At 43.6% G+C, this 27,708-nt stretch overlaps 1 protein-coding gene across 3 annotated transcripts; it reads left to right on the forward strand.

Annotated features, from left to right (window-relative positions):
- The first annotated feature begins 3,507 nt into the window (after positions 1-3,507).
- On the forward strand, positions 3,508-27,475 carry mideasb (mitotic deacetylase associated SANT domain protein b). 3 transcript variants are annotated; one of them, XM_073483705.1, is made up of 12 exons: positions 3,508-5,152; positions 7,056-7,328; positions 7,865-8,210; positions 8,983-9,049; positions 11,478-11,620; positions 12,492-12,595; positions 16,452-16,527; positions 17,858-17,946; positions 18,533-18,676; positions 19,713-19,832; positions 21,587-21,786; positions 23,758-27,475. In XM_073483705.1, exons 1-12 carry the CDS (start codon positions 3,593-3,595, stop codon positions 23,993-23,995), a joined length of 3,360 nt encoding a protein of 1,119 aa, XP_073339806.1. In that variant the 5' UTR covers positions 3,508-3,592; the 3' UTR covers positions 23,996-27,475. The 3 variants fall into 3 exon arrangements, with proteins under 3 accessions (XP_073339806.1, XP_073339805.1, XP_073339807.1); XM_073483704.1 differs by having other exon boundaries at positions 19,710-19,832; positions 23,758-24,079; XM_073483706.1 differs by lacking the exon at positions 19,713-19,832 and having other exon boundaries at positions 23,758-24,079.
- The last annotated feature ends 233 nt before the right edge of the window (positions 27,476-27,708 follow it).

Consider the following 27,708-nt stretch of genomic DNA (forward strand, 5'->3'; position numbering starts at 1 on the left):
CAAGAATGTATAAAGCAATCAGTGGTAATGGGCTATAAAAAAGCTGAAGGTGGAGGAGCAATAAAGTCAGTAATCAGCAGATGTAATATAAACAATAATGTCTTCATGTATTTTCTCCCACTCTCTGTGGGGCCTATCTGCAGCTCCCATAAATAAGACCCTCCCTGCTGTGTCATGTGCATCCACCACCACCACCATTACACATGCATTTCAAGAAGAAATTCGTCAGAAATAAAAAAAAAAAAAGAAGACTCTAAACAAAAAGGACGGAAGTGTGTGAACTGGAAAGAAAAGTGAATGTAAAACGGAGAGGAGCCGGGGTGTGCCCTTCCCCTCCGCTCCTTCCCCGCGGTCCTCCCATGTGTGTTGGAATTTCCCGCATAGACTGAGAGGGATCTTGCTCCGTAAATTACAGCGCCTTGCACGTCGGAGGAAGACCATGTATGGGCATGGAAGTAGGTGTGGCCAACGGAGCTGGTGGTGGCTGTGGAGGGGAGGAGGAGGAGGAGGAGGGGGGTCACAAGACAAGCAGAGACACGGAGAGAGTCGATGCACAGCAAAAGGGCCGCATTGCCAGCGTGAGTTTTTCTCTCTGTGTGTGTGTGTGTGTCTGTGTGTGCAATCCCAGTGCAATAATGTGCAACAGACAGCGGCGGCATTGCGCCCGCGTCTCTGCGCACTAGCGCTCCGTTTCCGACCGGGAAGGACTCTTGTTTACGCGCCGACGTCCACCCCCCCTCCCTACCTCCCTCCCCTCCCAGTCTCCTCTTGACTTCTCTCGCAGGGGGGGAGAGAGAAAAAAAAAGTCCCTGTGAGTGAGGTCAGCAGCGTTGCATGAGTCAACCTTGGGGATGAATGCAGTCATCATCGCAGGTCTGTATTGTGCGGGCCTGCTGGCCGCGCTAGAGCTGCGAGTGTGCGATCCTGCGGGCTGAGCTGCCGCCAGTAGCAGCTTTCGTGAAAAAACACAGTAAGTAACGGGACAGACAAGGGGCTACAGGATCCGCTCGGTGTCGATGACTGTGGCGTTGTTGTTGTGGCCGACAGTGCATGTTTACCGCGGCCGCAGCTCGCTGACAAAGTTTTGTTTACCTCGCCGAGGGAGAGGCGAGCCTGGGCGCGCACTGCCCCGCCGATCAGTCGCTCCGTTCGGTCGGATGTTTTCAATGTCTCAGCCCCGAGCAGACTTGACTGCACAGAAACAGACATGTGACGTATTAACCCTGTTGACAAGTTGGATCGATCCGTGCCGATTGTTCACCAGCAGTGCCACCACACTTTGATCACACGGGGCTGCATTGTGGAGGGACGTGGATAATCCCGTTTCCTGCAACAAAGGGTTTACTCGTAAATAGCGCTGAGCTGGCTGGACATAGAAAGTGATGCGGAGGGAGTGAGTGAGAGGAGAGGAGAGGAGAGCAGGGAGGAGGACTCAGCATGTTTTGTTCGTCTTATATTTTCTAGTATTTGTCGTCCCTTGCACGCTGCAGGCCTCGCAGTGCGCGATGGTGTGCGTGCAGCGCCACACGGGCTGATTTAAATAAAGAAACTGCGATGGATTAGGGCGGCTCATGGTGCTTGACATTTATTTTAAGCCAATTTAACGTGTTACTTTGTTTATTGGGCTAAACCCCAGGCTTGTGTAAGGTTGCACTCGTGATGCGTCACGATGATCCCTCACCTCGGATGGTTTGTTTAATGCACAGAGACTGCTCGCACAGCATGGTCGCCCAGTGATCAGCAAGCGAGTGTTGCAGGCTCACCCTGCAAAGGGAGAGTGTGTTTTATTTATGTGCACCTTTTCACAGAGGATGGCTCATAGGACTTGACAACATGGCTACAGGCATGTGTACCATCACATGGCCACATTGCGTGGTCATACAGTTTCCTCAGTGAGTGGTGCCCCTGAGCCAGTGCAGGATATGAACAGCTGCAGCTGTCTATTTTAAGAAGCTTGTGTTTTACTAGGCCACCAGAGTAAAGGGTGACAATTGTCAGTCACTTCCTAGGTTGTCAAAGACGGCCTTTGGCGAGTCTCTGATGCAGAGATCCTAGTTTTAATTTATGTAATCAGCTCGACAAATAGTTTTTTTGTAACGTGATTCCAGCAGCGGGCGAGTCGGCGTTTGTTGCACACTCATTGGAGAGTGGTTGGACCACCACAGCTAGATAAAGACAGGGAAGTTTGACTGTATAATCTAGAAGAAAATCGCAAACAAAAATGCGACCAAGTGCATAGAAGTCGCACTTTTATGCAAGACCAACAGGGATGGGCAAATACCAACATTTACCCCCCAGCCACCACTGCTACAAAACAGTTACAGAGGAGAAACTGCAAGTGCATTGATTATGATGACTCTAACAGCGATGAAGAGCGTCAACGGTTTTCTGTTTAGATGCTTGACTGCTGACACGATTTTTATTTCATACAGATGGAGCAAGGATTGAGATTTTTAACAGAAACAGTCGGGATCTGTGTGCAATCTTGAAATTTGGCAGACGGCACCGTGTCAAAATCTGCTCCAAAACCTCGCTGTGATGGGATGATATTTTTTTTGATAATCATCTAGAGTTTCCATGGCAATTTTCAAGTTCCTCTTCAAGCTATCATTGCCTGCAAAGGCCGTTTTGACTCTTTCCTCGCTCTCTTTTTTTCCCTTTGCATAGCGCGTGTCATCATGACTCATGCTTGCTCACTTTCAGTTGCCCTTCCTTTTTGAGTCTGCAGCCACGGTTCAAAGGGCACGGGTTCCCTTTTTTCTTCTCTCCTGTGATGAATCACACAGTTGTAAAAAGAGTGGTTTCTATCACGTTTCAAACTGCTTTCTTTTCTAGGTAGTTTGGCGCGAAAGAGAGCTTCCTTACTGTGACAGCAGTTGGGACACGAGGGGGTTTTGTTGTTAGTTATAAGTGAGCTTCAGTGATGAACCGTTTACTGTGTGTGTATCTCCTCCGGTGCTGATGTCATTGCCCATCATTAAACGTGGTGCAGTAATATCCTGTAATGACATTTCCAGGAACTATTGATTTCGCTATCTGTATCAACTCAACCTTCCTCAGGTTCCTATATTTCATGCAGGTCTGGTATACATGTTGGCCTGCATGCAGGACCTTATCCCCGTGTCATGTGAGCTTAGGGAATAATGACACAGTTTAGACCATCCCCTCGCCTCCTCTATTCTCACACCCGATACCTTTCAGTGGAGGTCTATTGTTGAAAAAGCAAACAGCAGGTTTTTACATGGCTGAGGCGGGGATGATAATGAGACCCCCCTGCGGGGACCCCTTTAGTCTGATGGCTCAATGCTTGACCTCTCTCTCATTTTCTCTATACAGGGTGTTGTCCATGAATGAGACAAACGCTCAGGCCTCTTCAGATCTGCTCACCCCAGGCTGGCAAACGCTGAGTGGGTCACGAAGAACTTCAGAGGAGAAGAGAAGATTATCTTGGTTGACTCTGCTTCTGCTCACGCTGATGTCAATGTAGTTTTACGACTTTATTATACTGTGGGTGCCCTTTGAATTTTGTTATATTCAAGTGGAGCATTACTAGCTGGTTTGGTTGGAAAGATTAACCTGTCTCGGCTTATTCATGCCCGTCATGAGTGTACCTGCCCAGCAGAAACCCAGCGCCAAAAGAACAGGAAAACGCATCACGTTTTTCAACGAACAAAGCGTAGCAATGAAGGAGACTTCTCAGCACCCTGAGGGGTCCTACTATGTCCCAGGTGGCACTGCCTCTGATCCTGGACAAAGCGAGGCTGCAAGTACTGTGACCTCCAATCCAGAGGGTCCTCACATGTACCTCAACTCTGTCATATTCAGCCCAGATAAGGGTGACCAGAGTAGGGGACATTATCAACAGACTGTACCTATGAAGTGGGCCCACCAGGAGCCCAGTCAACAGCAGCCATCTCTGTCCCAGCAGCAGAGAGCTGCAACATGGAATACCATGACAAACTGGGGACAAAACATTGCTAATTACATCGGTGGAGTTAATGTAACCGACTCAAGGACTCAGAATGCATTTGCAAAGCCGATGCATGAGACTTCTGGCTTACAGCCACATCAACAGCCCCCTAACAGAGCTGCAGACAAGCTGTCTAACCCGGCAGTTGAAGCGTACAGGGATGTAGTGAAGGCTCGGGGACTGGATTGGGAGCAGCAGCAGCAGTCCCAGGCCTTCCAGGAGACTTTGAAACCTGGGGCGCTGAACGCCCAGCAACACAGCACATCCCACCAAGGAGGAAGCTCAGTACTGCAGCCCTTCCAGTTGGCCTTTGGTCAACCCAAGCAGCACCTGCCAGCCTACTACCAGAGCTTTCAAGGCAACAGGACGACCCTACCTAACCCACCTATCTATTCGACACAAGCAAAACCCCAACACCAGTTGCAGCAGCTGCAGAAGCAAGAGCAAATACAACGCCAGCAGCAGCAGCAACAACATCACATAATTCAGCAGCAAATTCAGCAGCAGCAGCACCATCAACAAATGCAGCAACAACAAATCATTCAACATCAACAGCATGTACAGCAACAGCTACAGCAGCAGCAACAAATACAGCACGAGCAGCAGCAACAAAAGATACAGCAACAGCAACAACAGCAGCAGCAGCAGCAACAGCTCCAAATTCAGCAGCAAATGCAACATCAGCAGTTGCAACAACAAAACCCTCATGTGCTTGACTATTACCCCGCTGCACAAAATGCACACCCTCACCCACATCCACAGCCGGTGGTGGTACACTCCCAGGAGTCATCTGCTCCAGCTCCCCCAAAGATCCAGGAACCAATTATCCAGGACATCACCCCAGAACCCCAGCAGCCTTCAGATCCGCTACAGCCCCCTATCCTCCAGCCTGAACCCCTGTCCCAGTCACAGCCCCAGACACAACTCCAATCCCAGACACAGCTACGCAGATCACGACGGCTCTCCAAGGAAGGTGGAGCGCCATCCGACAACCCCTTTCTCTCTGTCTCTTCAGATCAAGTTGCCCCAGGGCCGCAGGGCTCCCAGAACGGGGCCCGTGACATCCAGGCAGCCCCGACAGGCGTCATCCAGAGCACACGCAGGAAACGCAGGGTGTCCCAGGAGGTCAACCTGGAGACCCTTGCTCAGAAGGCCTCGGAAATGGAGTCTCTGCCATCACATGTAAGTGCTAAGTTCAGTTTTAAGACTGTCAGTGTTCTCCCTTTGTCTTGCTTTCTGTTTTGTCTTTCTTTTCCACGCCATTTCTGTGTCTTTCTGTTTTCCTTGATCTTTTGTTCACTCATCTGTTCCTCAGCTGTTTCCTCTCAGGCAAAAGAACCACAAAATAGCCTTTTAACAGAAAAGAACTGAATGTTCTGAATCCAGATGATTGCATTGCAGTTTATATCTAAACTCGTCACTGCAAGCTGGAACCCTTAATAGCTAATATCTCGGCAAGAGCTAAAAATCTATTTTTCTGGTGTTATCCCAGGGTATAATTGCAGTGGGACTTAGGCTCCCTGAGCAAGAGCGGGAAGTGGAACAAACGGCCTAACGCAACTGCCAGAAAAACTGTGCCAAAACCTGTGTTGTTTGTGATTAACGTGTTGCTGGAAGAGATGCTGAATGTAATCAACGCCCAGTGAAGTTTACACCACAGAACTGAGCTGCAGAGCTGCTCAGCTCTGCCTGGTGATAAAAATCTGGAGCTTAAACAAGACTTTGCATTGTCACAGGGTGTATATATATATATATATGTATATATATATATACACTACACAAACAACTTCATGTGTGACTTCTCAGATCTCACTGAAAGTCAGTTAACAAACATGAAGTACCCTGACTGTAAGATGTGAAGTCATGCACTTATCTATGTTTATGTGCTAAATGTCTTGATTGTGCAACAAGTTCTGTTGCCAAACAGCACTGAGTCAGTATGTCTGTAGTTCAGCATGGCTGCGCCCTGGATTCGCCTCACGGGTAGTTGATCATACAGACAGTGTGTTCGGTTGCATGCCTGCACACCTCCCCCCATCCCATCACAGGAGAGAAACTCCAGCCTGGCCTTGCCTGCCCTCCCCCTCTCCCCTCCGTTTATACAGGGAGGGGTGCAGGGTTGCCCTGCATGCAGTGCTCAGCAGAATATCTCTCCACCTCTCTGGTGTAGGGGCTGGAGTTTTCCACCAGCAATAATGAACACAGATCCAGTGTAGCCACTGCTGCATGCCTCTCTGCCCATGCACATGCAGTTTGCAGTGACAGAAAGTGTCTGTCTTCAACTGGCCTGTGATGTGGTGGCTTTTGAAGTTGTTCTCGAGTTGAATGTTGCTCTAAAGCGCACTGGCCCACCCAGTATGGTTTCTCAAAGAAGAAATGTGACGACTGCTTTTGCGGACTGTTCCTTTTGACATTTATGCAAGGCCTGTCCCTTACGTGCTGCACCTTTACAGTATCGAGACGCAAACGTACAAAATGGATGTTCACCAAAACATCCAAGACATCTTCATTTTTTAAAGTCTATCGTCCTAAACCTTGTTTAGTGCTGTATCGACCTACCTGTTAATGCTCCATTTGAGTATTGACATAATTTTCCCTTTGTTTAGTGTGAGTTCAGTAACAAGGTGTTAGGGTTCCCCAATTACTGTATTGATTAGAATTCGGCAGCTTGCCCAGCTGAAGCAGACACCCAAGTAACTTTTAGTTAAAGATTTATTGTGCTGTGGTATTCTGAGCTCCACTTAAGTTGTCAGAAGTTGTGATTCTTTGCAACAGTTGTTTTGTGTACTATATCAGCTACCAAAGTAGATTTTACTAGTTCATTTGAAAATGTATCACCTGAAAGTGACGGTGTGTGAGATGCAATGTGCGTGTTGCAACAAGGGCCTCTATAGCAAGCAACAGCATGATGAAACTGTCTTTGACTTTAACTTCAAACTTTTATTAAGTTTTAAGTTTTACTATCACAGTATCCCAGTTTTTGGCATTCGCTGTGTGCAAGCAATACATTTGCGTATGCTCTTGATGTTTTATATGAAGGGAAATATCAAACAGCATGGTAATACCTCATCTACCATCTTAATAGGATCCCCACAGGCCGTGGAGTCCCACTGACTCAGAGGGTCTGAATCCCAAGCGACCTCGAGACGACAGCCTCCTTCCGCTTGTCATCCCGGTGTCTGTTCCTGTGCGACGGCAGGAACCCTCCTCTCCTGACAGAGATGAGGCAGCCCTGGCCTCCAACTGGCCCCCCAGACCTTCAAACCCACAGGAGCTCGGCCGCGCCGACCACAAGCCCTCGGTCATCGTCACCCGGAGACGCTCACTCAGGAACTCCTTGTCGGAGAGCTCAGAGCAGGTGGGCACAAATTCATTCTTTATTTCCGTTTTTTGCACTGTTCAAATTGGTGAATTATTTTTTGTTAAACAGAAGAGGCTGTAGGCTGGTGTTCCACTATCTTCCCCAGTCTGTTTCCAGTCTGTCTAAACTCAAGCTATTAAATCCTTCCATTTATGCCACATCGCCCCGCCAACACACACTCCCTTCCCCCATCCATGCTCCATGTCTCCCCTGCCCCCATTTCAGTCGTCCACTCTTTTCTGCCTTTCCCTGTTTCATTTGGGGGGATTTGGTGAACTGGTTGCCCTGTCCCAGATCAGGCAGATTATCAGGGTTTAGCGCTGCCATACTGTACATTATGTACCATATAGTTTAAGGTTGGGGTGCCATGGTTGTTCTCTCGAGGATTTCTCAGGATAAATACACAAAAAGCCGACTGTATGAGTATGTATAGGCTATCTGTTGAGTTTTGTGACGTATCACAGTGCACAAAGAGACTCCTGTGATAAATGCACCACTTAAAACCACCTTTTAAATGTATTTTTTCTCACTAGAATGGAGGAACTGAGGGAGAAAAAGACGATGACGGCAAAAAGTCCAAGCGGCGCCCCCGGCCCGAGCCTCTTTTCATCCCACCGCCAAAACCTGGACTATTCATCGCCCCTCCCGTCTACTCCAGCATCACAAACTACCAGAGCCACCTACGTTCCCCCGTTCGGCTTGCCGACAACCCACTCACCATGCCCCCCTACACACCCCCGCCAATCCTCAGCCCTGTCCGTGAGGGCTCGGGCCTGTACTTCTCCACTTTCCTGTCTTCGGCTGCAGCTGCAGCCAGCGGGCAGGGTCTGCCTCCTCCTGCAACGCCCAAGTCCGCAACACGCAGCCTGTTGCGCTCCAGTAAGTAAATAAAAATCGTTAAACTTCCCCGATTTATATACAAGACATTTTAAAGGATAACAAATGAAAATTCAGTCATTATGTACTCATCCCCTTGCCAATGGAAAGTCGGGTTAAGTTTCTTAGTCCAGAAAACATTTCTGGAGCTTCACAGCAAAACAACGTTACGACATTCTCCTAAGCAACTGAAGAAGATGGGGACATGATTCAAACAAAAACAACAACAACAAAAAAACAACATAAAATGGCTCCATACAGCTCGTCCAGTGTAATCCAAGTCTCCAGAAGCCCTGAGATCCCAAACTGATTTAAAAAGACAATTTTTGCACCCTCAACACGTGGTTGAGCTCGTGCCCCCACTTCAGACGGGATGCGTGCCAACGCTTTTAGCTTAGCAGTTAAGGTGAACTATTCAGCTTTAAAAAGGGTGTAAATAATGTCTTTTCAAAACAATCTTTGGGTTCCCGGAGACTTGGATTACACCAGACAAGCTGTTTGGAGCCATTTTATGTTTTATTGTTGTTTTTGTTTACGTTTAAAATCCCCATCTACTTCAGTTGTTCAGGAGAACGCTGCAACACTGTTTTGCTTCAAAGCTCCAGAAATGTTTTGTGGACCAGGAAACTTTCCCCGACTTCTGCACAAGGGTGGGTAGATTATGACTACATTTTCATTTTTGGGTGAGGCATCTGGTAAGCATTTTTCATAAATAATGTAATATCATACTGTGTATCATTTAAATAATTGCATTTTGTGCTGCTGCTCCTTTTAGACAGCTGCGACATCACACCACCAGTTCTGTCTGCTATGAGCGAGGCCACTCCAGTCAGCATAGAGCCGTGAGTATTTCTCCTCCCCAACATCTCCAAATCACCATCTTCTTCCATTATGGAAAGGGTGGGTTTTGGGGTTTGTGTGCAATTTCCAGAGAAATTATACGGCTACTAGGAAGCATGCATTATCTGGAGTAGTAGTTCTGCAATCAATTATTCAAACCATAACACTGGGCTGAATCATGAAATGTCTTGAAAGAGAGCCTGGACTTCTTGAAATTCTAAACCCGTCCTTTAAAGCGGCCACTGCTACCACTGGAATCTTTTGCCCTGTCATCTACAGCCTGCATTAGTGCCAGCATTCCCCTTCTGATCTAGCTCTGCAGGCTAATGTCTCTCTCAGTGAGAGTGCATCCTGTCATAACAATTCCATATCAACTCTCAAATGAAAGCCTTAAAGCTTAATGAAACCTAATGGCAGTAAGTGCTCTTAAACATACGTGCTTGTATTGAAAATAAGAAGATGTGTTTTTTTTGTTGATATAATCCATAAGATTTCAGTCCTGGTTGATTTGGGGACACCCGTGGTTTCCCTGTCAACAGTAAGTGCAGGTTAATATTGCAGCAAACGCTAGTTGAGCAGCTACTTTTGTCATAAATGCAACAGGAGAGCAACTGGTGTATCTGATTGCAGTGTAACCAAACAGAGTCGCATTGTTTTTAATAAGGAAGTCAGTCAACAATAACCGCAGCCACAATCTGATATCTGTTGCCTCGCTGGGGAGCTGGAAAAAAATGATCCAAAAATACTTTTTGATAACTGAGCATGGTTAGCGCCAACCTCGATAAATGCAAAAAATACTGCCTCTCCTGTGGCTGCTTTCACATATTGAGCACTTTCAATGTGAAGCAGTTACAGTAGGATGTCCTGTTTGCATTAGCATTCATTTAAAGCAACATTATGTAACTTTTACCTTTTTTATAAAAAGAAAAAACTGCTCCAAAATCATATTGATGGTACAGTACAGTGTCTTGTAACAGGGTGAATGGTGTCTCTGTCTCAGCCACTCCGCCCCTCTATCACTTGTTTCTGCACCATGTAACTAAGATACACATCTTTCAGACGTAATGAGTTTTGTTTGTAGTAAGCACAAGTTGTTACAGACCTTTGATTTGTATTTACGACAGTGGTGTCGCACTCAGAAACTGTGGTGGGGTGTTGCTTTAATACGGTGCCACAGTGAGGCTTACAAGCTGTCTTGTCTCCTGCGAATCCTTCATACTTGCATACAGGCTGGATCCAGTGCAGGAATGGCGGACCTCGCCACTAATGATGAAAACCCCTTCAGAGAGAGATGATTACTGAATGTAAATACACCGAACCATGACCATAAAAAGTATCAAAAATTGGGTTTGATTACATGAAAATTTGTAGGATTGTAACTTTAAACTTCTCCTCAGGTGAACTCAATGAAGTCTATCAACAGTGCACGTAAACAGCTCGGACCAACCTTCAGTGGAGCGTCGCCAACAGCTATGTTACTCCATAAATGTAAACACAGCCACTGATAGCTTAGATGTTTATGAAATTTAGAGCAACAAAGAAAGGGGAGTTTCGAGGACACTGAGACTCCATTTAGTTTAACCCTTAATCTACTAATCAAGGATTCTTTCGTGTTAGTTGCATCAGCAGTGAGTTGCAGTTTATGGGAGTGTGTTGTGCAAGCAGCTCAGCGGTTAGTCAGGGACATGCCAGTGAATATTCCCATAAATCATGCTTTCAGAAGGGCCCGGTGTACTCCCAAACACGCCAGAGCCATCGCAGTTGAACTTTTAGCAGCCCACCTTCGCTGGGGGAGGCTGCCAGAATACACACACACACTCAGCTGGAAATACTGCAGGCCCACTGAAAATGCAGGGGAGGGAGGGGGCACGCTTGAACAAGATTGTCTGTTAATACAACGCAGCATGATTTTCACAACTCTAGCACAGATGTATCTGGTTTCAGTTGACATGTAAACTCACAGAGATGCATTTGTTTGGATTATGAGTCTTTCTTCCTACTTGACCTTTGTCCCACATCAGAATGAGGACGCATTTACTTTCGGTTCAGTGAATTAAAGAAGCGCACGCATTTTCAAAATCCAAATTTTGAAAGAGATTTGCATTTTATTCATTATGCTGAGAGCACAAGAGAGCCGTGTAACAAGCTCGAATTCAAAACAGTGCAAGAATTGCAGTGCTCAGCGCCCAAGTGCCTCAACAATCTCTCCCGTGACTATTTAAAGATCATGGCTGGAAGAAATGCCAAGAAATCAGAATACGATCTCAGAAATAAAACAAGACCTTTACTCTTGAAAGAAATCTGATATTGATACATAATGTCTTGACTGGAATATTTGACAGTGATTAAAAACCTCTAAACCGTAAAAGCACTTTTAAGAAAGATCCAGTTCAAAGCCTTGTCCCTCAACACTGATGTCCTGTTCCCCAGACGGATAAATATTGGGTCGCGGTACCAGGCGGAGGTGCCAGAACTGAGGCAGCGATCAGCTGTTGAGCTGGATCATCATCGAGCGGAGCTGGTCTGGGTTCCACTGACTGAACTGGAAGAAAAACCTGACTTCCAGGGCAAAGGTAAGGAAAGCAGCATATTTCACTGTTGTTGCATCACCTGAACCTGAAAGTATAAACACCGGCAGACAGGTTGTTTGTGCCGGAGCAGGATTTTTGTTTTCGTGTAGATTCCGAAGCTCATTTTGCAATGATCTTTCTGTATATAAATCACCAGGAAAAGACTAACTTCCCTTCATTTTCTTGAGTTCGTGACTACAGTCTGTCTTTTCCTTGTTTTGTGAAATACAGAAGTAACTTTCTGTTATCACTTTCAATAGAGCCTGTTCAATAATTCACCACCGAGCTGTTGCAATTAAGGAGCAAATCATTTCCTAATTCTCCCTTTATTACATTTAGTTACATTTCAGTGAGACCTCGAAGCATTTTTATCTCTTCGCATACCTCCGTGTGTTACAATTTGATATGGTATCAGCGTCCACAGTTACAAATTTTAAACTGCTGTATGACGTGCATGGTTGTGGATCAAGGATCAACACAAGCTTAACACCAGCACTCTCAGATAAATAGGCTTCCTATTTATTGTCGTCCAAAGCAAATACATTTCAGATGGAGGCCATCATCGGAGATGTGTATGGAAGCCCATTTCTGCCATGTGGTGAATGTGGAGGAATTGCGTTATAGCAAATGGGCTTCCATAGACTCGGATTCATAGACTTGGATCTGGTCCTGCATAATAAAAACAAGCTAACAAACAACGCAATAAAACCAAACACACAGGACTTCAATTATCTTCTAATTACGGGGGTTTTGACGTCCTCGCTCTCTCGTGCAAGCTTAAGAAAATATTGTCACAGCTGCACGCGAAATAACAATTAAGTGCAGTTGTAGTTTTTCCTGTGTTGCTCACGATCACTGTCTCTGTGTCTCTCAGTGGAAGACCTCATGCACCTGGCCTGCTCCAGTGTGTTCTGTGGAGGAGGCACGAACCAGGAGTTAGCCCACCATTGTTTGCACGAGTGCAAAGGCGACATAATGGTGAGTGAAACAAAACGATCCACGCTGACTGACGAGGCAGGGATTTCCGTGATTAATGGAAAGCTGTGTTCTGCACCGTGTAACCCACCCATGCACACCAACCCGTTTTCCCCTTGAAGATAAAACATTCCTATTAAAATATCTAAAAGTTTTCTGCCAAAGATAGACAGTTTTTTTTAGCATGAGAGAAATCAGTGTTTTCTCTGTGTTCTCCTCACTGGTTTGAAGTGGGCAGGGTGTAGCAACAGTTGAATCAGAATCTGATGACTGGGGGGGCGTTATTCAGTTACTGTCAATCAAATCTGATCCAATCACACCCGCGCACTACTGATTATGCAGATTATATCACGTTTTAAGTAGTAAATGCTTACTATATTATACAGTGTTTTATATAGTCACAGAGAAATACTTTGAAGGTACGTGATTGAAGGAACAAAATTCCGATGGATTTAGTGTTTTTAGACAACCGTGGGCTTTTTTATTTATTTTTTTACTGTAGTTAGTCACATTGTTTTGAAATTGAATGTTTAATTAGTTGGTTTTTTTTAAAAAGCACTAGCATTCTTGTCTTGAATAAAAGAAAATGTTAAGTCTCATGCACAGTTACACATATTTTTCCCAGTTTCTGTTGCTGCCCAGAAGCAGATTGCAGCATCATACATCACCATACATTACATACATCGCCAAGCAGATAATAATACTAAAAAAATACTAAAAGACAACACTTACCTCAGCTTGCTGCCATCTGGCAAAAGATGCAGAAGTATGTTGCCATACCACTAGACTAAGGAGCCCTCTATTCCTCAAGTCACTTCACAAAATAGTTGATTTTTGTTTTTGTATTGTATTTCTCCTAGAAAGTACACAAAGCAGCTTAAACTAAATTCCGTTTTGCAACCAGTTTTTAAAATGACAAATTAACCTTGTAACCTTGTATAAATATAACTTAATAATCTTTATTGTCCACACGTGGAGATTTGGCTGTGGCTTCATAGGTTCGTTAGAAACACTTTCAGTGTAAATGATGCTTATTGAAGTCATTGCATTTGGTAGGAGAGACTTTCTGTAAATGTTCTTGGTTGCTGCAGCGGCTCTTTAAAGTCTGCTCGAGGGCAGATTTATGATTTTTTTCTTTTAAAACTGGGACAGACCGGATCAGATATGATTCTTTGGGCTTTTCATTTCACCAGAGTTATATATATTAACATCCCAGTTGTTTTTGCTCTAATAATAATTTTACTGGCTATGTTTGTAGTTCTGGACAGTCATCATTCATATGCACTTAATTAACTGGGATATTAAGGGCTTTTTGCACTTCTTGTCATATAAAGAAGACCGGTTTCTTTCTTTCTCTTTTGCTGTTGAAACCTTAATGTCTTGGTCTTGTAAACCCTTAAACTCGCTCTAACAGAGTTATTATGTACGTGCAAATGCTTGACAGAGACTCCGGATGTTGTTGTTGTGACAGAAGAAAAAGCAGCAGTGCATTATTGTATCCAACCAGGACAAAAACATGTCAAGGTGTAGCTTTGTATCTCAGTAGTACACTGACAGTATGCCAGGCAGCAGGTAGGAGCGTAAAAATGTGATTACTGACCAGCAGCACGTAAACGCCAGGGTTAAAGTAATCAGGTTGTTGCAGTGCACGGACACGTGTCCTCTGACTTCCTGCCTTAACTTGATATCTTCCACTAACCTGGTTTCTGGCGTGCATGTACATGCAATGATCAAATGGCTCCTTCTGAGCCCTCAATGATTACTGAAAGGAAGTGACTGATCTGTCGTCTTTCAGCATGCGATGTACTGAAACTCTGTGGTGGCCTGAGATGAGTGAGATAGTTAAACGGTTTGGTTATTTAGCCGGAGTGATGCCACTGTGTTGAGTGGGAGGGCTGCACATGCTGCCAGTGAGGTGATAACGGCCATTGACGGATTGATAGAAAGTAGAACAGCAACTAATGTGTAGCATGTATTGTCATTGTTGTTTTTTGACATATTTCTTCGCTGTTCTTAAAAGCAGCGACCAGACAGAACATCATAGTCATAAATAGCCTGAGAAAGGTCAGAAAAGGTCATAAATGTCCAGAAGTGTCACATAGAAATGTGATTGGTCAGACGGCTGCTCCACCTATACTGCAGCAATAATACATCCTGTGTCTCATACATTTTGCATCACTGTCAGACCACTAATCACGTCAGAGCTCATCGTCAGAGCTGCTTTAGATTGCAGTGCAGAAATCTAAGGATGTCCCAAAAAAAGGAACAATGTGCTCCGGGCTGGTTGTGATAATGAGGTCAAGCAACGGTCACCGTTAAGCCGCGGTCACACTTAGTGACTTTCAGTCTTCAGATCCCTGTTTTTTGTTCACTGTACAACTTTCTCTTCTGCTCGCACACTACATGACTGATCAGCGACAGGGGGTCACTCATTACAGGATGAGACAGGCGAGAGAGACGACATGGGAATGACGGGTCCAAACATGAGATGAACAAAAGAACATGTGTGAGAGAATGGATAAGGATGCGAACATGTATAACTGCCTGCTCATATTGTAGTTCAGCGAGGACAACACGCTTACAAATACTGAAAAGCTTGTGTGTATACCAGTGTATCCTTATATAAATTATATTATGTTGCACGCATGATGAGACTCGGTTCAGGAAGCTACTGCAGAGGCGAGTAGGAGAGAGGGAGAAAGGAGAGGAAGGTCAATGGCTGTAGCTCTTTCTTGATGAAAAAAATCTGGCATATTCAGGTGGCTGGTGTCTATGAGGGAGAAAAATCTGATGCAGAATCAAATAAAAATCTGGATCTAGCGATTTAAATATGTTTTATTTAAAATGCAATTAGGCTTGATTGAATTAAAGGGGACTTTTTGGCCTTGGCGGAGGTACGCGCTCTACTAAGTGCCATTCTAGTTGCTAATGAAGTCAGATTTTCTGATTAATATGGGAATAATATTAATAATTAGGGCTGAAACAAAAAATTATTTGCACAATCGATCTGCTAGTAATTTTCGTGATTAATCGTTGGGCTGAAAACATATAAAATAAGTGAAAAATACCTGGTACATTGGAAACTTTAAATAGTTGTTTGGTCCAGTCCAAACCCAGGTTTAGATGGTGGTTAGAGGTGTAGATGCCGATAAATCTTCTATTGATCGATTAATTGACTGATCATTGCATCCTCAATAATAATAATGATACACTTTAATTCATACAGCGCTTCTCTAAGCATAGTGCTTTACAAGTGAAAAGCAACTGCCGATATTAAAAGCAAATCTGACTTGTAAGAATAAATTATAGTGCATCTAATTGCAGATGAAGGAGTCATTACTCAATCTTTACAACGTACATTACAGGGATTTAAACGTCCTGATGCAGAGTAATGGTAGTACTGGCGGAGATTTCAGGCCCCAGCGACCAGCAATGGTCCAACGTTGTCAAGGAAACTACGAGGGGAGGGGGTGTGTGCGTGTGTGCGTGTGTTTGTGTGTGTGTGCGTGTGTGTGTGTGTGTGTGCGTGTGTGTGTGTGTGTGTGTGTGTGTGTGTCAAGGCGCCCACTCTCTGCAGCAGTCCGGCTCAAACTGCCGTCCTTCAACAGTCAGACGGTTTCTTCTCAAAGAGCACAACATTGATTCTTATTTTGACAGAAGCAATAACAACACAATCATGATATAATGCACTCAGGTACTTGATACAAGCAGCACAAATGAGACCGATGGTTATTTGACAGTTACCTGGTTACCTGTGAGCAACATTGTGCTGTATAAAGTCTTTTAACAATCAGCCGTGCAGCTTAATGTCTCCGTTTGTTCGCTCTTCAATAATGTTCTCATGTTGTTTGTTCCTCAGGCTGCACTGTCACTTCTGATGCTGAGGAATCCAATTTTCCCCAAGTCTCATCATCTGGCAAACTACCACTACTCAGGTCAGTCATCATAACAACTCTTATTCTTATTTTGCCCGTCATAATAAGTGGATGTGATTTAACTAAGGGCAGAACAGATTAGTTGACAGCCATCAATGTTAGCTATTGACAGAAAGTGGATACTGATGGATCATTTCTGTCATCTTTTAAGCAAAAAATGCCAAACATTCCCAAGTTTCAGCCTCTCATTTGTGAGGACTTGCAGTAGGGATCTAAGGATTTTTTTTTTTTTTTTTACGGATGTTACTGATTGTAGTAATCAAAGATTACATTACTGTATATTCTTCATTGCTAAGGGTGTCACGTGACTTTCGATTAAATTTTTTTTATCAGCACTGACGTCTATGCTTTTGTTAGACGTTGACTTTTATGCTCTGACAACTGTCATTTGTATTTTTTATGAGGTGCACTTGAATGCACCACCATTGTCCATACTGTATTTTATTTAAAAATTGATTTGATTAGATAGATTTTTTTTAAGATTCTTGCAAGTGCGGGACTATTACGTTAAGGAGGTCGAGGGGCCGAGAAAGAAGGAACCCTCTGATGATGAAAAAAAAAACATACCGATAATTGGCCAGGCTGATAATCAGTCCACTTTAAAAAACATTTTTTAGTCTTATGTGATATTAAATTTGTCATTTTGGGTTGAGTGGAGAGAAAAAAAGCTATTGAAGATATCAACTTGGCATTTTTCACTATTTCCTGACATTTAAGGCCCAAACAGTTCACTGGTTAATGGAAAAAACAGCAGGCAGGTCAATACATAATGAAAATAATCATCAGCTGCAGCCTTAGAACTCAATCTGGAGTAATTTTCAGAATTTTCCTGATGTCGATCAGTTCCTCATCTGATGAATTCCACACAGCTGGCACTTACACGCTCATAATTAGTCGAAAAATCCTGATTTCAGCCAAGATGAAATCTCAGCCCGCAGCCTCGCCTCAAAGCGATGGCAGCTGCAGCAGTGAGAGTGTCAGGGTGGTGGTGGTGGGGGTAGTGGGTGACTGTGGAGGATTGTCAGGGTCAACGCGATGAGGGAGGGAGGGAGGGGAGAAGGGAGGAGGGGGGGTTTACAGCGTGTGCTTAATCCCGGGCAGAAGACAGGAGAGTCATTGTTTATCGAGTGATTTCAGTGTGTGTGTGTGTGTGTGTGTGTGTGTGTGTGTGGTTGTAAGGGTGGGGGTGGGATAGAAGTTGTCTGGATCCCTGCACATTCAGAATATAGACTAGAAGCAGATACTTAAGTGTTTTTAAACTCGCCATTAACATGCTGCATCTTTCTCCTTGTAAATGTCTCTCCCTCTCTTCCTCCCCCTCCTCCTTCAGGATCAGACAACTGGACCGCAGCAGAGAGACGCCAGTTCAACAAAGGCATCACTGCATACAAGAAGGACTTCTTCATGGTGCAGAAACAGGTACGTTGTGGGCTCAAACGTAAGAATAGAAAAATAAAAAAGTAGCTGTGGGAGTGCTGATTCGATTTCCTCTTCCAATAGTTCAAAAATCCTCCCATAACAAGTATTTTCCCTGACTATAGCAAAGGGAAATACAGTCACTCTTGAGCAATGTTTCCCTCTTGTTTAATTATTTGCAGCGTCCATTATTGCTTTTCCACAAGACTGCAAAACTATTACATTCTCTTGTCTAAATCACAGTTTCAAGCTTCTCAGTGTTCACTGACCATACCACCATACTGAAGGCTTTTAAAATTGGATTTATAAATATTCTTTAGACCTTATATTTTTCTCCAAACAAATAATTTTATTGCATTATATAAAGAAGGGTGTTTATTCATCTGAAAAATATACTGAATGAAAAAAGGAAATGCATAAAACGGCTACAGATCATTTGAGCTCGCCCTGTCTAAGGCTGTACTTAGCAGCTCCGAAGTGCCCTGTAAAATGACCTTATGTGTCGAATAACGTGCAGTGACATTTAAGAAATAAATAAATGAAAAAGAAAAGACACTCCGTTAACAGGAAATGTGTGTGTGGTTCACAGGTGATCACCAAGTCAGTGGCGCAGTGTGTGGAGTTTTATTACACCCACAAGAAGCATGTCAAGATTGGCCGTAACGGTACGCTGCTCTACGGCGAGGCGGAGCCCCTTGACAGCAAGACCGCCGAGGAGGAGATGGACCACAAGGTGAGTTACATGTTTTAATATGTGTTTTTGTTGGTGATATATAGACAAAGAGACTGTTCAGACCTGGTTATAACATTTGTCCTGAGTGATCTGATCACAAGTGGACAGCTCTCAAGCTGAGCATTGAACAAGTAACAGCAATATCACCAGACTCCCTTAACAAATTGCGTGATTTTGAGAGTTGTTCATTGAGGAGAAACATCACGAACTTTGTGAAACGGCCGATTTGAATTCTTGAAAGCACATATGCCTTTTTGTACATTCGGCGTGAAATGCAAAACATTAAGATGTTTCTTTCCTTGTAAAAAGTGTCAGTTCGTCACAGCATTGCTGTGCTTGCCTGGCTACTTCTGTGTCTAAAGTGCGTCTTACTTTCCAGCAGCTGTTTGAACACTGTTTACACCAAATCTATTACAGAAGACAACATTTTATTGATGGTAAACATGTCAGATTTTACAAGTACAGTAAGTAGTTACCAATATAGGTGACTTCTTCGATGCCTGTGGCGAAAGTCCCCAGACTCACTCAAAAAAACCCTCCCTCAAGAAACTTTATAAACTCTGTCTAAAACAAATTCCTAACTATTTGGGCCTTCTTGTTAATTCCGCAAATGTCATACATGAGGATATTTCTTTATTTGTGTCAAAACATTGCGCCTGCCGTCCAGCTGTGATCGGTCACCCAGGAACAATGTTGACACCAGGTGTGACACATGTACCTGTTGTCTCTAGATAACCTGGTTAGAAATCAACAGAATGAGTGGCTGTTCATCCGCAGGGTGTTATGATTAAATATGAATGAGCCGAGTTTTATTTAGATGTGAAACTGCAGCGTGTCAGTTCAGAAATAACACGGCTCAGATTATCTTCATTGACCACCTCAGTCTTCAAATGAACTGTGTGAGTCCCCGTCCTAATGTAGATGCAGTTTGAAGGCTATCACATATTGTATAACACAAACACAAATTAGCATCTAGCTGTAAATTTCTCCCCTGGAGACTCTTTTACACTTACACTCGTGTTCCTCGGGTCAGCAGGGCTCTCACAGGTTGGAGCCACAGAGGGAGGAGGACAGCCGGAAGTGGGAAGGGTCAGCTGACAGGAAACAGGAAGTCGGCCCCACCAGGGTGTCGAACAAACTGCAGTCAACTGAGAACGTGAGTGTGAAATTGATAATCACCTCTGCGTGGGAAAGGAAGCCTCAGCTGAATGAAAAGAAAGAATTAGTGGATAAGGGAGTGAATGGAAGAACAGTTGTTTTATGTTTCCTAGGTTACTGTATTTGCCGGAATATAAGATGACTCCCTCTTTTCCGATATCTGTGTTTGAGGAAAAGTCCCTAAGATAAAAAAGTTGTCATCCTTGAAGCCTTTGTTTTTTTCATAATCACTCAAAGTGAAACATAATGGACGCAAAATAATGTGATCCGTCAAGAAGTGCGTTTACATAGCGTTTTTTTTTTTACATGCACAGATTGTTTATTCCCGCTGTCAAGCATCTAATCTGCCGGAAATATAACAGAAGAAGAAGAATAAGATGCATGATTCGTTTATTCTTTCCGTCTGTTAATACAGTTTTCAAGATGGACGCAGTTCATTGTGTCCAGGGAACAATATTTGCGTTTCTGGTTTGGTTGATTCTCGCCTCATTCATCTTTTCAGACACTTGTTTGAACGACTCATTTTGAGCTTTTGGACCATCAGGGCATTCAACAATCCAAAAATCTTTTTAAAATCTCCAGTTGCATCTGCCACAAACCAGTTCTGTTTTGCTCCCACTTTGTTTCTGGCCCTCCTGGAAGCGGCGTCACCTAATGTCAGCCCCACATGATGCGAACATACCCAGAAATAATAATAATAATGATATATTTCCTCCCTCTGTGCAGCAAAACACGTCACAGAAGCCTCGACTATAATACATCCAAATATAATTTCTAGAAAAATATATTGTCTCATGAATGGGGTCATCATGGCATCATTAATAAAAAAGAGGCAACCATGTGAAATCATGAAAAAACACACTAAAGTAGGTCAGTACTCCAGAATGATTGATGGCTGAAAGACATTATAATTACTCTTTGTTGTATGTGTTAATTAATGCCGTGGTGGTTATATTGTGATTAGCGAACAGAGTGTCACTTCTCATTTGTGCAAAAAGCGCAATTTCTCGAAGCCATGAAAGCACTTTAACTATAGGAGTTATCAGCTTTTCTTTATTTTTTTATTGGATTGTTTGCACATTAAAAGATACAGCTGTTTTGGGTGATATGGTATGTAAAAGAAAAGCAGTCACATGCACATATACAGACACACTTAACACCTACATACACATTGATTTACAATAGAGAAAACCAGGAAAAGCAGAAGCTAAAAGCCACTACAGATATCTCGAGATGAACAGGATTACAGTAAATAAAATTGGATTATTTTGGAACAAATCTCCACATGTTCCAGGTTGGAAGCCTCAGTTGGCCTCATCAGATTTAACACATTTGTCCTTTTGAACTCTTCTGACTTGTCCTGGTGGACCATTGTTGAAATTGGTGCCCCCTGCTGGATGTTTAAGTGGAGAAAAACTTGGCTGATGTCCACCTCTTTGGATTGTGTAACCCCATTATGTCTGTCAACAAACAATGACTCGACAAGAAACCTTTATTCTCATTATTCACATTACTTTTCACCATTCAGCGCACACGATAATGTTTTCATTCAAGCTCCAGACTGTGCATAGTTTTGTTTTCTTTAACTGGCACATGATTGCATGCCATTGTAACACTATGCTACATGAAAGATGCCCATAAAGCAGCTTCGAGCTCATTATTTATGTCCTAATTGCTCGCAGTAACCGTGTTAAACATCTTTGGAGCTTTCATGTTCACCACACCTCTCTCACTTTTATCCTGTGTGTGCAGCCGGGGACCGTTCTGATCATGAAAGGCCAGGAGGACGCAGGGAGGGACCAGCCGCTGTCCCGGGTCATCCACCCCCCTCATCCACCCCCTCCCAGCTCCAAGTCGAGCTACGACGGCAACGCGCGCAGGACCAGCCCTTCAACAGGCAACAAAGGCACAGCTGGTCAGGAGGGAGAGTTCCCCTGCAAGAAATGTGGCAGGTCAGTGATCAGAAATATCACACTAGCCGCTGCTGTTGTGTTGGAGACGTTGGCATGGCTCTGTTTACTCATGCAAACAGCAGCAGCAGCAGTTACGTAAGAGGCCGCAGACTGAACTAGCTAGAGACAAAATACAGAATCTCTGCAGGAAATATTGCTACTGCTACTGCCCATTTGGAATAAGTTTTAGTAAATAGAGGCAAGTGTCTGATAGTGTTTGAAAGAACCAAACCGTCCCTTCATGCTTTGGTTAAATAACAGTCCGTCCTCTGGCAACACCAGCCTGTTATTGCCAACTGTGTCCTAGCAACTGAAACACGGAGTGGATACGGCACACGGAGCCTCTCAGCTCTACCCAGCGACTTGACAAGAGCTTTACTCACCTTTTACTCTGCTCAAAGTGTGCTCATTATAGATTAGCCGCCACTACAGAGGCTGATAATGGTGTTACAGGAAATCCAACCAGGCTTATCAGTCATTTACCAACACTGAAAGACTTTAAAATTGCACAATTTGGGAAAGGTCTCAGTCGCAGTGCAGATGGCTGCACGTTTCTTGGAGCTATAGACCCACATGCTGTGATATTCATTGTTCCAATATCCCTCGTCATTACCCAGCCTGATTGCAATGCAAACAAGAAGACAAGCAGTTAAAAGAGAGTAAAGACTATGATAAAAGTACTGACTTTATAAACTGTGTCAGCACTCAGATAATGAGCACTTCCTCCTCATTTATTTTTGTGCCTTCTATCCATCTTTTGTCATGCTAAATTAGTCCGCCGGTTAACTCTTCATGCGTTCAAAAAAACCTCACATACTATCGAAAACAGAGTTCTCCACGCATCTTCCAGGAAAACAGAGCTGAATCAGGTTATTTTCAGCTTGAGGACAGCAAACACTCAAAGAAAGGAGGGGGACTAGAGCACACTGATAAATTTGCAGTGGAAAAAGGCTGATTATCTCCGGTAACGACTTCCCCAAGTGGGTAAATTGATTACATAAAGTCGTCATGAAGTTTTTCGCTGCCGCCCAACCCTGCTCACCAAAGTCTCCCTTTATGACATGCACCTCTTTAGCTACACGTAAACGCAATTTCACACTCGGACTCGTGTCTCATTTAGCTTCCAAGTAACGAAGTATCTCCTCCATCATGGTGCGAGTATTCATTTATTTCTGTCACAGCAGCACGAGAATAAATGTGCAGAAAAAGAGATTAATTTCTCGTCCTCCTTTCGCAAGTGCGGCGTCATAATAAAAGGTTTCACTCAGTTGTCATCTCCGCAGCTCAAAGAAAATAAAGCAGTTTCATAAACAGACTGTTGACAAGCCAGTTGTAATTTAAAGTCTTTTTCCCATTGTAGTGCAGGACAGAAGACATGGGGCTCCAATAATGATGAGAACAGCCGTGTCCCTCCTTATATTTTTCATTTTCACCAATGCCAACTGCATGGAATAAGTCAATATCCCATAAAATGCTTCAGATGCAGCTTATTAACAAACAAGAATGATGTAAGAGTCACAATTTAACGCCGTGTCATTTTATGCTTGATGTAAAAGAGGCATGATGAGAGTTAAAAGGCAAAGTCAACAGTGGCCATGATTAATTATTCATTTCCAACAGTTTTAAGATGCATCATTGATGAGCGCTTTTCATCCTTGATGTTGCTATTAATGTGATTTTTATCGTCTGATGTACGCACATTTTTTTGCAATGATCTCTCAAATGTGGTTATCAAATGCCCTGTGACGAAGATATTTACCAGAGGCCGGATATTCGGAGTTAAACAGGAAATTTAGTCAGTAAAGTTAGCTGTGAATTTAATAATCATAAATTACCCCAAGCATCTTTTTCTGCAACATAATCTCTTTAAAAAAAAGTGTTTGTATTGATGCATATCGGAAAAACATATGCTCCGATACCGTTCTATCTGGTCAAGCTCTATTAACAGTAAGTTCCTTCTCTTTCCTGTAGGATTTTCTACAAGGTTAAGAGCCGCAGCGCCCACATGAAGAGCCACGCAGAGCAGGAGAAGAAGGCCGCAGCGCTGCGCCTGAAGGAGGCCGAGGAACGAGCGGCGGCAAAAGCCGCAGCCGAGGCCGCCGCCCTCCTCGCTGCGCGGCAGCAGAACGGGACGCGACAGATGGGCGGGGACAGCACCAACGACGACTCGTCCGACGGGGAGGACGATGACGACGAGGACTGGCAGTAAGAGGAAGGCGGCACACACTGACTGCACCGCGCGGCGTGGCTCGCTCTCTGGGATCGGAGGAGGAAAGTTGATTAAATAAAAAAAAAAGAGGAATCCCTCCTGTGAACTTTGTGTACATTTTGTGGAACAAGAAGACTTCCGTTGCTCGGCACATTCAGGGACAGATTTACTCCCGTGTATGTGTTTGTGAATGTGTGGACTGACTGGACTGAGTGTGTGTGTGTGTGTGCGTGCGTGCGCGTGTGTGTGTGCGTGCTTTCCAAAACTCACCAACGGCCCTTTACTCTGCTTGAAAAGCTTTTCAAGAGTTACCTCTCATGGTCACAGGGCTCGGTCAAATCAAAGCCATGTCGCCTCTCTCGGCGCTGTCCCGCTCTCCACGCCAGGCCTCTCCCTCAGCACTTCTCCCCGCGTCCTCTGTCAGAGGCAGACCTCCTTTTTTTTTTTCTTTTTTTTTTTTTCTCGCTCGATGAGCCACGGCACGTGCTCGCTCAAGCTGCGTTCCCGACCGGCTGAAGTTTTGGCGACGCGAACACTGAAATCTGACAGCTTGGGGGAGCGCGGCGAGGTGAACGAACAGAGGGATGTGCTGTTAGCTTCTCTGCTGATGGATGGATGGACGGACGGACGGATGGATGGATGGATGGCATGTGCAAACTGTTGCCTTTGTTTCGCCGCTCTTCTGCACTCAAGGCTGCCAAAAGCTTTCTCAGATGCATGTCGTGCACCAAATGGGTTCCCTCCCTCTCTGTGTGAGCATTGTTCATTTGGGCTTTAGTTCTGTGAATCCCTCTTCAGCCCTCGTCACTTTTTATAGCTCCCAGTTTGTTCCTCACTGTTGATGCCTTGGATGTTTTGATGCTTTTTATCTTGAAATGACAATCAATTTCACACTGTTGTTGTTTTTTTTTCTCTTTCTTTTTATAAATATATATATACAGGTAAACGTTACTTTTTCTGCCTGTGTAGCTATATATGGTTATTGTTGTTGTTTTTGTGAATATTCTTGTTATTGATTATTATTAATATTATTATTATTATATCCTGGTTTTGGCTGCAGTTTAATTGAGCGCTTTTCCATACTTGTCCATAGCTTCTTCATTTGTTTTTTTTTTTATTTAAACAAAAACAAAAATAGTGCTACTTGCTGCCTGTTTATAACTGTGAGATTTATTTTTTTTTTGGGAAGCCAGAAATGAAGAAAAGGCAGAAACGTATGTGCAATAGAACAAGTTGACCCTCCCCTGTTTACCAGAGCGTCGGAGCCCTCCCCCCCCCCCCCCCCCCCCCCTCTCCGTGTCATGCTCCTGACTGACTGCTCTGGATGCCTCTCTGTCAACCCTGTAACTGATAGGAGGTACTGACTTTGACTGTTGAAACCGCAGCTCTCTGTAGATACACATAACAAACCGGGAAAGACAACAAACAGCACAAATTCTGGAAACAGATATCAACGTTTATGACACGCTCGCTACCCTGAAATTTCAAAAGAGTTCACTCTTTCCATTGTCCAACACAGTAAATATTTTGCTGATGCATACTGGCATGACGGGAAGACAGGTTCTTTACTGTAAACCAAACTTCAGTGCTAACATTAGACGCATTTCCTTTTTTCTTTTGAAATATATGCTCCTCTACTTAGACAGTTCAACCAGAGCTTCCTTTTTACACATTTCCTCATTAAATTAATTATATCCTCTTGTCAATAAACAGGCCATTCCTTTCCGCAAACCATACCTAACTCAAATTTAGCAGGTTTTTAGAGGGGTTCCTGAATTATTTTATTATTTATACTTTCGCCCCTGTTTACATCCTTGTTCTCTCGATAACGGTGAATAATTTGCTGATACAAACGGTTATTAAGAGAAGAGGAAGCAGTCTTTACTGTAAACCAAACTCGACCCACATTTTGCAGGTTTTAACAGACGATTCTGCGTGCTGAAATTAGACATTCATTTACTTTTTCTTCTGTTTACATTTTACACCTCCCACAGATTGTTGTTGATTATATAATAACGGGCTTTAAGAGAAGCAGACGCATTCTTTCCTGTAAACCGTACTTGACCCAGATTTTGAAGGTTTTAACAGGAGATTTTGAATGCTGACACAAGACTCTTCAGAAGGAGATCTATAACAAATGCTTCCTGCCGAGACATTTCATTACTTTTACACACTTCCCACGAACATAAATGTATCAGTAAATTATTAACTGCCAATAAACAGGCCGTAAGCATTGTTCTGTAAACCAGACTGAATTCAAATTTTGCATGTTTTTACATGAGATTCTAAATTCTCTTATCAGACTTATATTTCACATTAAAGTTCCTGTTTCTTGATATCCAATGACTGTAAAGTGAAACCTGTTCTCAGATTCTCCCTTTGCCAGCATGTAAAAGTGTCTCAAACTGTGTTTAGATCGCTGCGACACTGACTCGCTCAGCTGATACCGTTACTAGGTGGGTCGGCAGTAAATGAAGGGCAGCATAACGCAGCTTACATATGCATCGGGGGAACTGTTCAATAATGTGACGAAAAAATTTGCAAATGTAGTAAATCTTGGGTTACTGTTGGACAAAATTGAAGGTGGTTAGGAAAGAGCTGCGTTTGTTAATTTGCTTCACCCCGACACGTGTATCTATGGTTGACTTGTTTCTGTTTACCTTGTTGCTGATAGCAGGCACTGATTTGGACTATGGAAACAGCATGTTTTGATCCGTCTATCTCTACATATCTCAATGTTAAGCCCTTCGGCCCGGAGCCAGCTTCTGTTGCCACAGCAACAAATGGGTTAAAGGGTTATTTTCCTTTAAAGGACAAACCACAGTGGGGAGTTGGGGGAGCAGGGAGAAAACGGCTCCAATTACCAGTTACTCCACAAGTTAATCCTGGGTCTATGCACAGACTGTTTGTGTGTGTGAGAGTGTGTGCGTGCGTGTGTGTGTGGGGAAATACTGTTAAAAGTGTGTGTGTGAGAGTGCTTTGAGGTCAAATGTTAAACTGTACCGCCAGTCAATGAGAAAAAAAAAAACAAGTTTTTGCAGACTGTTCACATGTTTGGTATGTTAATTTATATTTTATTTGGGCTTGTCTTGAGGTTCTCACGGAGGGTAAATTTATTGTCCACGAAAAAGGTTTTCAAGCTGTTTTCAAAAGAAGAATTAGCGATGAAATCGAGGCCACGACACACAAACACACAGCTGTAAACTCTCCTCATTTCATCCAGTTGGTTAAGGGAAATTTTAAAGGGGACAAAAAGGTTTATTTAGCTAAAGATTAGAAGATATATATGAATGAAATTCTATGTTTGCATACTTTCTATGCTATTTTCATATGGGGTTCACACTAATGTTGAAAACGGAAAGGAATCTCAAGTGCTTTTTACTACAGTGTAACTTATTTGTTCAATTTGATTTTTACCACCTGTGTTTTTAGTAATGATTTATGAAGCACTGTATATTAAAGTTTTAAAATATTCATGAAGCTCTTGAGTGTGTCAGTTTGATTTCTCTCTCGTTATCGACCGCACAGCGAAGACGTAAATAAAAATCCAAAGTGATGGTGGCGATGTTGTTGATGGTCCCATTTCAGAGAAGAACGCACACGAGGGGGCAGCGTTGTTCCAGAAGTGTGATGCACCAGATTACCTACACAGAGCAGAAGAGGGCGCTGGTGTATCAGCAGCCGAGAGCTGAGCTGTGTCTCGTGTCTATGAC

The sequence above is a fragment of the Pagrus major genome, chromosome 16, assembly GCF_040436345.1.
Source record: "Pagrus major chromosome 16, Pma_NU_1.0".
Taxonomy (NCBI): Eukaryota; Metazoa; Chordata; class Actinopteri; order Spariformes; family Sparidae; genus Pagrus; species Pagrus major.